The following is a 14,859-nucleotide window of genomic DNA, read 5'->3' as shown; positions in this document are numbered from 1 at the left end:
CATTGTTTTCAGCATTATGGCCATTTAAAAGTGTCCCGTTTTCACAAATTACATCACTCTCCTTCTCTCTCGTCAACAATCAAACATGTTTGCACAGTGTCATCCTACTCATCATCTGACCCCAAGAGTTTAACTTATCATAGAACCCCACAGGTCCTCATTAAATGCGTTTTTCTGGAAGCTTTGCTCTTTAATTATTCAGTGTTTTCTGTTCAGTTGTGTTTAAGATGAAATGCTAGTTTCTTTCCCACACGTGATTGACAGTTAGGAGGAAAAATTAACTGCAGGCTAATGTGTTCCCACTGCTGTAGCCCATTAGTCTGCTTCAAGCTTTGTGTCAGTTCTGTGACTCTGTGTTGTTCACACTGGGGTTTTTGAACATGTTTTCTGCATGCATGTTGGGTGTGGTAATAAAGTGTTATGATGGTTTTCAGCTCGACGAGAAGAGGAGGATCTGGAGGAGAAGAAATCCATCAAAAAGAGAGTTAAAGAACTGAAAGTGCTGGATCCGAAGATAGCACAGAACCTCTGTGAGTATTATCCAGTTATTTTATTTTGTTTAGTTTTGATTATTTTAAACATTAGCTAGTGTAAAGGTGGTAAATAAACGTACACTTTTTTTCTTAAACGCCACACACACACACACACACATCTGACATAGACCAACAATGACAAAAATAGTGAAAATAAGCCATAAATAATATTGTAATGTTTTAAACTTGTCTCTTCCTAGCATATTTGATGATTTTTATGCAAGTTATTTCTCTCCTGCTCTTTCTGTGAAGAAAGGTGTGGGAGTCAAAACAGGTTTTCAGGTGTCCTTTTTTCCCCTTGTATCCTTCCATCTCTTTTTCTCTCAGAACCTTGGGGTTCACAACAACACCAGTCTTGTGCTGTTATATACAATGTATTTTGTGTCTCTCTCTTCCTCTTTTGCACATACTTCTCCTCGCACCTGTTTTTCAAACTTAAAAAAAAAAAATCTTCCCCCTCTTCCTCTTCCAGTCTGTCAATTGCACATATTCACACTGATTCATTTGTCTGAGTGTCTTTGTGGCAATAAGCAGAGTTCTGTAATGAGAGAGGAATGAAGAAATTAAATGTTTCTGAACATCCCGGAAATCAGATCGCTGTCCCTCAACCTTTTTTACCTCTTCTGTCATTCACTTACTTGTTTTCTCACCTTCCCTTTATTGCCGTTCTTCTAAAATCATATTTTGTGACAGATACAGGCAGGGGTGAAAACCCTACTGCCTTGATATATGAATGTTATCTTGATTCTCCTGAAGTTCTCGTCTGGCCCTCGTCTCGTCTTGTTGAAGTGTTTCAATTGCAGAAGAATTCAAGCTCATTCTTTCTTTTTATCAGATATTATCAGCATGCAGTAGACACACACACACACACATACTTTAAACAGAGTGTGTGTGGACTGTTAATGAATTACTGCAGGGAGCTTTTGATGAAAACTTTCTCTCTCTCCCTTAGCCATTTTCCTGGGGTCATTCCGGATGCCCTACGAGGAGATCAGGAAAATGATTTTAGAGGTGGACGAGGATCAGCTAACTGAGCCCATGATCCAGGTAACATCACCTCTCATCACCATTCATGACCTTTAAAGCATGCCCATGTTCAGAGAGGATAGCCACAAACATGAGGAATTCAGGGTACATGTTTCAGCAGCAATTTTGACATTTGCCTCTTTCACACATGCAGTCTTTACTGGTAAATCACTGGTAAATTACTGCTAACAGATCATGTGTGAACAGGACCTTTTCAAAAATACTGGAAAATTGGTTCCAGCAATTAACCAGTAAGGGAAGTTGTAACATTGCCAGTAAATTACCGGTAATGTGCTCTGTCTGAACGCGGAATGAAGATTACTGTTATTTGCACGCACGAATGCGATGACTTAAGTCTGAATTTGGCCAATCATAAAGACTCATGAAGATGATGTGATTACTCTGCTCTGTTTACAGTAAGATTTTTTTCTATTTAAATATGCGCTAAATGATCATTTTTGACCGTTGCGCCACATCTCGCAGCTTTTTCAACGTGTTGCGCTCGAGAACCTGCCTTTTCCATTCATCAGCGCTGCGGCTCTGCAGTTGGTTACTATTATGTGCGTCACGTGTTTTTAAGAGCAAAAATGTGTTCTGTTTGATCATCCGTTATGCCTTTCACTCAGACGTCATAAAATGTTGTCAAATTTAACAGATAGAGAAACTAAAGCGCTTCTCCTACTGACATTTACAGAATTTGTTGCTTGTGTAAACAACATATTTTTGTATTTATTTACCGACATTAAGACATTCTGGTAATTTTACAGTCATTTACTGGGATTTCTGTTTGCAAGGTGCTTTTGTCCAGAGCTGTGTTGAACGGGACTTATATAACTTGTATACATGGTAAAATGTACATTTATTCATATATGCAAAGAGAATTACAAATAAGAAATACAACAAGCAATTCATCTTAAGCTGGCAGTTACATGAGAAGTGTTTGCAATTCAGACTGGGTCTTCTGAATACTTGTTTAAATTTCAGTTATGAACAGGTTTACAATTCTGGAATCGAATATTTGAGGTCAGGAATCGGATACTTGTTATAAAATTAAAATTGATTAGTTTGTCGGGCTGTTTTCTGGGCTGCGCACACAACCAAAGCGTGCTCACAGAAAATGTGTTTTTAAACCAACGTGAAACGACTCACACGCTGTTTTATGTGCTGCATACACATCCAAAACGTGCGCACAGAATAAAGTGATTTTAAAACATTCAAGCGCGAGACGCCTCACGCTCTGTTTTCAGTGCTGCAGGCATGTGTAACTATATTGGGCAACTCTTAAAGTGACAGCAGCTGATCAAACAACAAAAGATAAAGAGAAAATTCACTCGTTCTTGACTGAATAACTTTTATAACTATATTTGTAATAATGTATATTTTATTTATAAAGTGCAGTGTTATTTTACATTTGATTGCAATTTCTGTACCTGAATACCTGAAAATCTTAAAACAGTTTTTTTCAATCAAATCTTTGCTCAGTTTTATCTATTTGTTTCGATTGCTATTTTTTATGTTCTTTTAATTACTGAGTGTTTACTTGTCTTTAAAAATGCTTGAAATTTATATTAGTTAGGCTAGTTGTTTTTCTATGGGGTTTTTTAAACCACAGGCAGAAGTTCCTTGTTTACGTGTCCTTTAGCCTGTTGATTTTTGTTCATGATATTCAGCTACAATGAAATGTTTTGAAATAAGACTAAATGTGAATGATATCTAAGTTTTTTTTTGTTGGTTTTTTTACCTTATTAGAATCGAAATTAGGAATCGATAAGAATCAGAATTTTATCACGATAACATTTTTCATATCAGTCGATATTGATAATTATCACAATTAATGTCAAATCTTTATTTCTTTTAAATTTAAAGGCAGATTTTTGCTCCTAAGTGAAAGTTGCAAAAAAAAAAACAATTAATTGTGGTTTTAAACTACTCTTTATTGTCAGAACATGACAAACACTTCACGTTTTTGAATTTTTTACACTTTTCCAAAAAAAATATAAGTAAATATTTTAATAGAAAAAAATATTTCTTGGTTTCTGCATGTGCTAACGGGTGATTATTGTTTCTAGTCATGAAACAGGTTTTTATTGCCTGACTTTGATGCGTATATTCAGCATAGTTTGCAGTGCAGGCTGCAATATTAATATTACATGTTTTGTCTCTTAGAAATGCATATTTGACAGTGAGTTGACAGTTGTAGTATCTGGGTTGGGATGTAAATGCAGATGTAAATTTGTGTTCATTGACAAAAACAGTAACATTGTAAAAATGGTAACAACCTAATTGTATATGGTAAAATTTAAATATTCATAAATTAAGTATAGTTTTATTAAAATGAACCATTGGTCTTCAGTAGTATCAAATCATGATAACCTCAGTTAAAACCACGCATATAGCACCTCATGGTAGAATGTAACTATGGTTTCTATGGTATTTGTATGAAAAACAGCCTAAATGCATTTAGTATAAATGCACAAACTCTTTTTTATTATTTTAAATGTGATTGATAAACAAAACACTAAATTGGGTTAAGGTATTTATCTGTCAAAATTATGGCAAAAAAAATAAGCAAACTACTGCTACGGATTCTACTTTACTATGCAAAGAAATGCATAGAAAAACACAAAGCTCACAGGAAAAAGCATACATTGACTACAACATAATCCCTCTAAACAGTAAGTAGTGATACTTTTTAAATTAATTGCGAATTTGCCAGGCAACTGTAAACAACTTTGTTACACAGTGCTTACACCAAACACATGCAGAACTACCGGTTATTTGCTGCATTACTATACACTAGTTTCTGCATGGTGTTGGATTTTTTTAAATCGCTCCATAGATGTACGTGGCATCTGCTATGTAGGTGGCATAGCAGAATCTCTACTGTTTGACATTTCTTCATGGTTTAAATGCATATATTTCGTTTTTGTTTTATAAATACATTAAACAATTTCCCCTTGTATTTTATCATTCAGCAGCATTGATGTCAGGCTCAGGTTTATGTATTCTTCTGTAGCTTAGTGCACAGCAGGTTCTCATTCACTTTTATAGAAGTTTTAAAATATCCACTACTTCTATAACAGAGCTTTGTTGTTTTATACTACTTACCACTTAAAATCAGCCCCATATTTATATTAATGACTGGGATGGGAACAACAGAAATGGCCATCTGCATCTATGATTGGTTTTATTTTGGTGGTGATGTATGAACGTGGCCATCCATCTATTAAGTTCATGTTCATGTGCACTAATAAAGTGCCTATTTGGAGATGAGCTAGACCAGTTCATCAATGTGTTTATGAAGCTTTAAAGTTTCTGAAGTCAGAGACTCGAGAGTAGGTTCTTTATTTCTAGACTCTAAAATAAAATGTATGAACCCCACAGATAAGCAGTTAATTAAAAGTGGATTTATATTGTAATATTTTATGACAATACCTATGAGTTACGGATTGGAAAAATAAGATCACAATGCGTTAAGTGAGAATTGCTGCTGAATATCCATATATATCTGGGATTTAAAGGGATACTAATAAAAAAACGTCACTGCCGTACCATGAGAGCAGCAGGCGTAATGATATGACGCAGCGCCTGAAAATAGTTCCGTTGTGTTGACGGAAGGTGGCCTATTTTCAGGCGCTGCGTCATATCATTACGCCTGCTGCTCTCATGGTAAGGCAGTAAAGTTTTTTGATTATTACGCAGGAATGAGAGTATAGTTCCTAGCCATATCAGCCTAGAAAATCGCAACTTTACATTTTCCGTCGGTCTTAGTGCACGATGTAACTACAGAAGAGTCAAGTTTTAAATAGGAAAAATATCAAAACTCTTTGGTAATTTTTCTTTTAGAAATGCTAATGGTCTTGTCCACTTCAATGATGTATGCTAAGCTATGCTAAAAGTGGTACCGCCAGAACCGGAGATCGGCTGAATGGATTCAAAAACGGTAAAACTCAACAGTTTAACTCTGGGGGAGTTGTAAAATGAGCCTATTTCCAAAAAAAGTGGAGTATCCCTTTAATGATCTCATGGAGAGTGATGGTTACATGCGAGGTTGAGAGAACACACGCTGTAGATAGACATGTTCACATGATTGCATGCATAAAGATGATTAAATTGCTGCGTACACCATGTTTTTATTTGATTTTTTTAAGCATTTACCTTTTATAAGATGGATTTAATGGAGATTGACACCAACTGATTGGGAGAAAGAGACGGAAAATGGGATAACAAAACATTACAGGCCTACCAATGCTTTGACATAAAACCATATATTATGGTGAAGCTATGTTAGCCTAATGGTGTGAATTGCTTTCAAGTAATTTCCAACTTTCTATCAATATCAGTGGATGTCGGACTTTCAATGTGGAATCTCACGTATAATTCTATAACTCCTACAATTTGGGCAAAAGCAGTGGTGCATATCAATTTAATATAATATAATGGTAAATATTGCTATATTATAATTAATAACTTTATTTTTTAATAAAATAACTACAATTTGGCTAAAAATGAGTGGTGCATAGAATAAAATAAATAAATGAAATAACGCAAAAATAAATATTGTAATATAGTTATTGTGAAACAAATGATAACATTTGTATTTTTAATAAGATAAAATAATGGTATATATACAATATAGTTATTTATATTTTCAATCATATAAAATAAACAGCATGAATCTCAATACAGTTATTGCAATCTAAATGCTAGCTTTGCTTTTTTTTATATATATATATTTTTATATAGTTTTAGTATTAGATCTGCTAATGTACAGGTTGCAGGTTCATTCCCAGCCAGGGGCGACTCGTGTACTGGAAGTTTACTGAGATCACAAGTGCCATTTTGCCCTTGAGCAAGATGCTTAACCCCTGAATGCACCAGGGAGATATATCGTCTCTTCAATTAGTCTAGTGTGTCATTAATTGCCAGTGAGTCGATTTAGATGAGGAGCTCCACTAAATGGCTAGAAAATGGCAACAATTAGATTGCAGGTAAAAGTTGAACTTCTAATTGGATGAATGTAGCACACATTCTTTGTAACAGTTCCTTGTCTTGTTGTTTCTTCCAGAATCTTGTAAAACACCTGCCTGAACAGGAGCAGCTGAACACACTGGTCAAGTACAAGAGTGAATATGCCAACCTCTCTGAACCGGAGCAGTTTGGAGTAGTGGTAAGTTATTCCACGCACGGACACGCATGCCCTCGGTGTTGCTGCCACTGTATTCCAAATTCTAAACTGCTTTCTTATCAATTTACCTTTCAGTGTAGTGGAACGTCCAGTTAGAAGTCATCAATCACTCTTTATTTAAACTTTTCTCAGATTGATTTTGTGTCCGTCCCTCTACACAAGATTTAATCTCTTAAATTGAAACAGATATCATCTTCTCGTCACAAACAAAACAACTAAATATTGTACAACCTAAGAAGTATATTGTTTCTCTGGACAGAGAAAGAATTACTATTATTCTCTAATGGAAAATACATATGGTCGACCTGACACATTAACACAGTTTTATCCCAGTTGTCTTAAATTAAACTATTACTTAGTTGTCTCGAGCACATTTAACTGACATAGGAAAAAGCAGTATTTCCTGAATCTAATCTGAAAATTGTTAGGATTTTGCCATCTGAACTAAATGATTTCAATAGAAAATGTTTTTGTTTTTTTAGTTTAGGGGTACACAGTATATTTGCACCAGAGACTTTTTAATTTATCAATATATATAGGTCGATTTTAATATTTAATTGTGATAATTAACCATGTTTTTTTACATTTAAATAAATTACCTTTGTCATTACCTAACACTCATTTCAAATTAACCGTTAATAACACTAATAATTGAATAATGCTGTTAAATATAATCGGCAATATCCATTTTTCATACTGGACATTATAAGTAGGTTTTGGTGCCTACATTTGTTTTGTTTTTTCATACAAAGTATAGAATTTTTTATATGTAAAAATTTAATCTCTGCCCTTTGTCAGTTTTAGCCATAACATTAAAGCTGCAGTCCGTAGCTTTTTTTGGGTTAAAAATGATCCAAAATACATATTTGAGAAAATAATTAACCAGTCAGTGTTCAAAACTCTCTGCTTGCCTTAGCTCGATTCAAAACGGTATGCTTGTAATAATGTTTTTAATTCCAGTGGCACTGGTGGATTTCTGCGGGAGATTCGAGCTTGTCTTTGCGTCATTACGTCACATCTGTACACATAAAGAAGGAGTCTCGGCTAGTAGGCTATATTGTGTGTAATGATGTTGGAGGTGGAGATTTATAGCCTTTTCTCACAGCACTTGATATAATTAAACTTATCAATTTGATGGCGGATCCAGAAAGGTTCAAACGACAATCACCAGTGACAACAGATTCACCCGCTGTAAAATGCAAAAGTCTTCGTTCGGACTTCGGAGTGGCTACAGAAAAAAAGAGACTGCAACCGGACCCATGCGCAAACAAGGATACATATCGGAAGGACATTACATGTAGTCACGCAATGCTGACGTTGTTAACATTAACAATTTGAGAACAAAGTATAATTTGCACGGTTTTGCGCGATATGATAACTTATAAGCGATTGTTAGATTTAATCAGCGCGATTACTGCAATGTCAGAACCAGAACAAAAGTGGATGTTTCTTACTTGTTCAGATTACATTTTCCGGTGAAAATTCTTATGTTGGTCATACTTCCAAAAAGAATAATCTGTGATTCTGAATGCCAGTATCCACACCGGCGCGGTGACTGACAGCCGCACACTCTCCTCAAACATTGTGTTCATCCGCGCTGTGCCGTGTCGAGGGTGTTGAAGTACAACTCACGCAAAGTTGATAATTCCGCGAATGAATGCAATTGCAGATTTTGAACAGAGATGGCGACAAAGAGGAAAAACGCCGGACTGCAGCTTTAAATTAATTATCAGCATATCAGTTTTATTTATCATGTCAGTGCATCTCCTCTTTACTAAATTGTTACTAGTTATGATTACCAAATTGTTTCGTCGTTATCAAATCAAATTTGTTGAAAATCTTTGCTAAATTAACTCAACTGAATCACTGATTGGCTGTTGAATTAGCATCTGACTTTGAGTTATCATTATTTCAGTTGTGTCCGTCTTGATATGAAGCAAATTTTGTGAACCTAGTTTAGATTTGTTGTTGTTGTTGTTTTTACAGAAAAATGTAAATCAGGTTTTAAAATCAGGGCTCCAGACTGCAACCAAAAGGTTGCATTTTATGATCTTTTTCCTTGCCAATAAAACTTTTTAGAGGTTGCACTGGTGTGACCACCAAGTTGCCCAACTGATAAGAGCTGATGTTTCGGTTGCATATGATAAACATCAAACGTATCGTTCAGATTTTTTTGGGCACAGTCCTGCAGTGTGGCTTCTCATAAGAAAAATCCAAAACCAATAGGAGCGCAGAAGCTGATGATACAATTAGTCCCCCAACATCCAGTGTGACATGGCTTACAGCTGGGATCTTGTTCGTACAGTCTGTCAAGCAACAATCGTAAAGGACTATTATAAATCGGACAGTGTACACCCGGCCTTAGGCTGATTACACTTTATTTTTTAAGACACACTGGGATGCTGGAACGAGAAGGGGACTTGCATTTGAGAAATGAAATGGAAGTAAAAGAAAGGTACGAAGGAGTTGCATCATGCAACAGTGTGGCTCGCCATTGTGTTTGGGGTGTTTATGTAATGAGGGCTATGTAGCTGCGGTTTATGCGTGCGTGGGCAGCAGGAAATGATGCATTTGCAGTTCAGAGAACTATCCGGTTCAAAGGGAATTCTTAATCTCTCATAGTGCCATTGCAAGCAGTTTTGTACTCCTTTGTTCTTTTCTCGAGCCAGAACCTTGAACCCTTTGTTTGCATCCTTCTAAGTGGACCATAAAATATAGAATGTGACTACCGGAACCTTAAGATCATATTGGGTGATTGTGTGCAAGCGTGTGCATGCAGTGCTTTTACCCACATATGCGATGCTTCTATTTCAGCCATCTGCTTTGATACCTCAAATGAACTGTTTTAATGGCTGCATGTGGTATTTTTAGCTTCTGATAAACTGTTTCGCTTTAGTCAGGTGAAGCTGAGCGTAAAGAACTACACCTCTTACTGGAAAACTCTGGGAAGAGAAATATCCTGTTGCCATAGCAACAATACCCCCCACCCCCCCACCCCCCTTTTTTTTAACAGGTCTTAGTTCAAGGTGCACGAAAAGAAAAGTTTAAATCAGGCAAACTAACTCAGCCAGACAATAGAGGCAGAAAGATGAAACAGGTGTGTGTGTATCACGTTCCCCATTGAGTCTTCCAGCAGCCATTATACACTAGAGACGGAGTGAGTGTGTTCAGGGTCTACTGGGACACACACACATTGAAACGCTTCTGTTGAGCGGCAGGCACTCTGGGTGGTTGTGTGAAATGATGATTTAGCTTCCTGATAAAGAATAATACTTGAAACACTTGAAAAGTTGTTCCCCTCTGAATACCGTCACATGCTGAGTGGCAGGCACGAAGGCATTACCTCCACTCCCTTTTGCAGGTGCATTTGAAATTATATTTTAAAGGGTGATTTGAATGGCTTACCTTGAGGAGACTGTGCTGTAAAGTTTAGCTGGTATCATACCGTTTTCCCTATGGGTGGGTGGATTTGGATTGGCTTCATGTACTTTTTATGAGCAACGGTTAATGTACAGTCAGGTGGTTATCATCACAAATTAAATCTGGGTGTATATATATATATATATATATATATATATATATATATATATATATATATGTACTCTGTCTCAGAGTTTGGTCTTTTGCTCTTATACGGTGTATATATGCACACACACACACCTGTTCAAAAGTTTATGGTCAGTATATTTTTTTGCAAGAAATTAATAGTTTTATTAAGCAAGAACACAAAATTTATAACAACTGGCAGGAAACATTTATAATGTTACAACACAAATTTCTATTTCAAATAAATGCTGAAAAAAATGCATCACAGTTTTATAGTATTAACCCTCTGGGGTCGCGCCGGCGCGACCAGCTCGCTTTTTTTCTTATCAGTTCAAAAGAGACTCAAATAACTTTCAGTTTTTGTCATACAAGCAAGTGTTATGCAAAAAATAGTCAACGAAATGTTGTCTTTTATATTTCGTCTGTAACATAGGCATATCGTTGCGATCTCATGAAAGTGCGTATCTATAGCACAAATTTAATTTCTCGTCCCAAAAATAGTTTTTTTTGTGCATAAGCAGTTTACGCGTGCATATGTTACTCACTTTATGGCGTGTAATACACACACACACTCCACACACCTAATCCTACCCAAGGGGTTTACAGTGCGTATCATTTGCACGAAAAAACTATTTTTGGCGTAGGATGGTACGAGAAATTAAATTTGTGCTATAGATACGCACTTTCATGAGATCGTGTTGTTTTTATGATATATTAGGGCATATAAATGTTAATTTGCATCCTAACTTAGTCCTGCTAATCATTTATGCCGAGTTCAGACTGCACGATTTTAGCCCCGATTTTGGCTCGCCGACAGGTTTTGAGAAATCGCCGACAAATGCCCGAAATCACAGGCAAATCGGTGTTCGTTCACGTGAGTGACAATCACGCAGTGTGAATGAGCAAAGACGCGATCGGAGAGAATCGCCGACGAGTCGCCGACGCCCGTGAGATATTTGGCATGCTAAATATCTGGACCTGTCGGCGATTCACAATCCTGCTGTGTGAATGTGTTCTGACTGAAAACTACATCGGCGATGACTGACAGCCAATGAGAGAGCAAGATACAGAGAGGAGGGGGAGTATGCAGAATATCAGTATTTTAATAGATAGGCCTATATTTACAATTATATCAAACAGAAACAAAGCACAAACATTTGCATGACCAGCAGCAACAGCAGGACATTTGCAAAATTATTTATTTACCCCCAACTCTCTTTGCAAAAGACAGTCCTTGCTCCCCTCGTCTTCCCAACCATTTCCTGCATAAACAGTTTTTTTTTTTTTTCATTTTCGCTACAAATCAGTGCACAGACAATTTGTAGGCTATCATTTTTAATAACAAATTCAGTGTCGCGCGAGAACTCCGGTCTCACACACGCGTGATCTTCCGTTATTTCCTTATCACTTCTCGCGTTTGTTTGGTTGTGAAACGTAGTTTGCGGACCAGGCAGAAGTTGTCGGCGATTCTTTCTTTTGTAAAGTCATGCAGTGTGAAACCTCCTGTCGCCGATCCATCGTGCAGTGTGAACACAGTGCAACTGAACGTTACCCCAGATAGTCATGCAGTGTGAAAACAACAGTGACCCGATTATTTTGAAAACCGTGCAGTCTGAACTCGGCATTACTCTTTGAATTATTGCACCTGGGAAAATACAAGTCTACCCCATTATGTCTAAATGTTTGCTAAGAAGTATTTCCCACTCAAGCAAGGCAGTATTTGACTCTGGTCCAGACTATCCATGTGGCCTTGGATGTTTTCCTACCTATTTGACAAAAGAGAAGACAACTGCCTGTTTTTCTTCTTTTTTTTTTATTATCTCTAGTCAGGTAGAATCAATTTAAAAAAAATTCAACATTCTACTGCCAGCCAAGTTTAAGGCCTTTTGCTAATGGTGAAGTACCCATTTAAGCAGCACAACTGTTTCCAACACGGATTACAAGAGATGTTTCTTAAGCACCAAATCACCGTATTAGAATATTTTCTGAAGGATCGCATGACAGTGAAAAAATAAATACAATAAATAATAATGTGCAAAACTGTTAAATTCTAATAAGATTTCTTGATATTTCCGTTTTACTGCATTTTTGATCAATGCCAGTTTCTTGTCTGTTAAACATTGTTAGTGGACAAATTGCAGCAAATAACACTTTTACACTCAGACTAGATTAACATTTGCATAGCTGCTTTTGTTCAGAAGCTGCTTTTGTTTGCATAAAGACTCCCAGCACTGATCAAAAAGAATATTTGCTACTGTAGACAGCACTCTAATTGAGATGTGAAATGTCTAGACCACATAATGTCAAAATTGACCCTCTTTACTGTCTTTATTTCTCTGGTCTTATTGTATGCAATTCATCAGTGTTTAGCATTTCTAAAGAAGAAAACAAAAGTAAATGCTTGTTTGTTGTTCTATCAGCTTTCACTGACAACCAAGTCTGTGTGGTTGGGAAAAGAAATAACCAATCATATTATTTGCAAGATCCAATCAAATCCTGATGAATAAAATCAAGTCCCACCCTACATGATTTTCTTTCGGAATATTATTATTTATTTATTTATTTTTACAGTTGCTAATGCCGTTTCATGTCGTGTTTATGCATGGTAGCTTTCAGTTCAGATTCTACAAGTCAACATGTTTGCCAAATTTCCAGTTTCTCATAATTTATTAATTCATGGAAGCATCAATTTATACTATATTTTAATATACGGTCCCTCTTTTTTCATTGCACCACATGTGTCCGGTGTCATTCCCCAAAGTGTTTTATATACCTGATCTATGTGATTTCCAACTTTACTGATAATTCCTACTTTTTTGTGTTCTAGAAGCTCGAATGAATAATTCCTTATATGTGCTGAGTGTGAGTTTTATGGAGGGGGAGGGTACAAATCCCCCTCAAACATTTATGGCTGGGAGAGCTTTGAATCGGAGTCTGTTTCATTGCAGATTAGCGCTGCCTGACAACACAGAAGATGTCTTCTACAAGTTTGCCGAATGTTTACACACATAAATTAGGCATTTGGCTTTGCCCTATTTTCTTTACCTTCTCTTCTCAGTGTCCCTTCCTTCCTCCTTTACATCAATCTCTTTTTCAATTTGGATTTGTTTTGCTTTTGGTCCTTTGTCATTTGTCTTCAAGGATGAAATGATCCCTGGATTAGTTTATACACACATGCAGACTGATTGCACTGTGCGTGGATATACGAGAGATGATATCTGATTATGGAAAACAACTCTAGACATATTAATCATATCTCCGTATTGAGTATCTCAATTACACCCTTAATTTGTGATTGCTAATTGGCTTTTATAGGGGCAAATTGTGTCCCCCCCACACACACACAACTCTTAAATGCACACTACACTATACACAAAAACACACATATATGCATGTGTGCAGGCTTTGAGGAGAAGCAATTTGAGATAAATGAGAGTTTCCACCATAAAAACATGACTCAATAAAATGTATGTAATGATTCATCTCAACTAGTTTGTATCTCAACCAGCATGCATTGCAATAAACTCTAAATTCATCTAGAAATTTATTTTATTCAGGAATAAAGCTTTTGTTTCTGATTTAGAGGTGTTGTATTAAACTTAAAATCAGGAGAAAATTATAAGATTACTATTTCCATTTTTGTTTCCTTAGGTTCTATTTCACAGACATTTTAAGCAACCATGCTTTTCTGCTTATTTTATCTTCTTCCAGATGAGTAGTGTGAAGCGTCTGAGGCCCAGGCTCAACTCCATCCTGTTTAAGCTGCAGTTTGATGAGCAGGTGAATAACTTGCGTCCAGACATCATGGCAGTGAACGCTGCCTGCGACGAGGTGAGGAAGAGCAAACCCTTCAGCAGGCTGCTGGAACTCATTCTGCTCATGGGGAACTTCATGAACGCCGGCTCACGGAACGCCCAGTCCTTCGGCTTCAACCTCAGCTCACTCTGCAAAGTACGTACAGAGAAATAATTTGTTTGTGAGTCACAACAACCTTTTGAGTTTCATATCTAGACCTGGCAGACTTTTTGTCCACATTTTCTCTATGGAAACATCTACAGAAGTCTGCAAAATGTATTAAAGTGAGTCAAATGTGTCAAATGGATCTATTTGTGATTCAATGGATTTCTAAGCCTACACATTTATAAAACAACAGCTTTCAAACTTCTGAATCAAATACATAAAGTCTAGAGGCTGTATTGGGCTGTTTTCCTGGAGAAAGTGTATTCCATGAGAAGCTCCCCCAATGTTATTATTTCATCCAGTAAAACCAGCCCTGAAGTCATTTATGCATTCTGCTATCCATATTTTCTCCTTCTGTGAATTATTAGCCCCTTTATCAGGTCTCTTCATATTAGAAACACGCCCACCCACATGAACTGTGGGCATTTTCCATCAAATTCTCCTCCTGCTCTCTGTTTTTGGGAAGAAGCCGATAAAATGATAATTTATGTGTGTCTGATGTTTGTGGAGGAGCCAAAGCTGAGTCACCATCAGGCACAAGCGTCCGGCTGCTGCTTGCGCGTCCTTCACTTCCCTCCCGCACATTTCCCGTTACCTTGACCCCTA

General features: G+C 36.7%; 1 protein-coding gene across 1 annotated transcript in view; it reads left to right on the top strand.

Moving 5' to 3' along the window:
• diaph3 (diaphanous-related formin 3) overlaps positions 1-14,859 on the top strand; it is a 410,831-nt gene that overhangs the window by 271,932 nt on the left and 124,040 nt on the right. Inside the window, exons 18-21 of the mRNA XM_056248660.1 lie at positions 435-530; positions 1,486-1,580; positions 6,628-6,729; positions 14,005-14,244. Coding sequence (XP_056104635.1) covers positions 435-530; positions 1,486-1,580; positions 6,628-6,729; positions 14,005-14,244 — 533 coding nt within the window. The remainder of the gene's footprint in view (positions 1-434; positions 531-1,485; positions 1,581-6,627; positions 6,730-14,004; positions 14,245-14,859) is intronic.

The sequence above is a fragment of the Rhinichthys klamathensis genome, unplaced genomic scaffold (genome assembly GCF_029890125.1).
Source record: "Rhinichthys klamathensis goyatoka isolate OS25496 unplaced genomic scaffold, OSU_Roscu_1.1 h1tg000056l_1, whole genome shotgun sequence".
NCBI classification, from domain to species: domain Eukaryota; kingdom Metazoa; phylum Chordata; class Actinopteri; order Cypriniformes; family Leuciscidae; genus Rhinichthys; species Rhinichthys klamathensis.
Note: the sequence above shows the minus strand (reverse complement) of the source record. Positions and strands in the feature narration are given on the sequence as shown.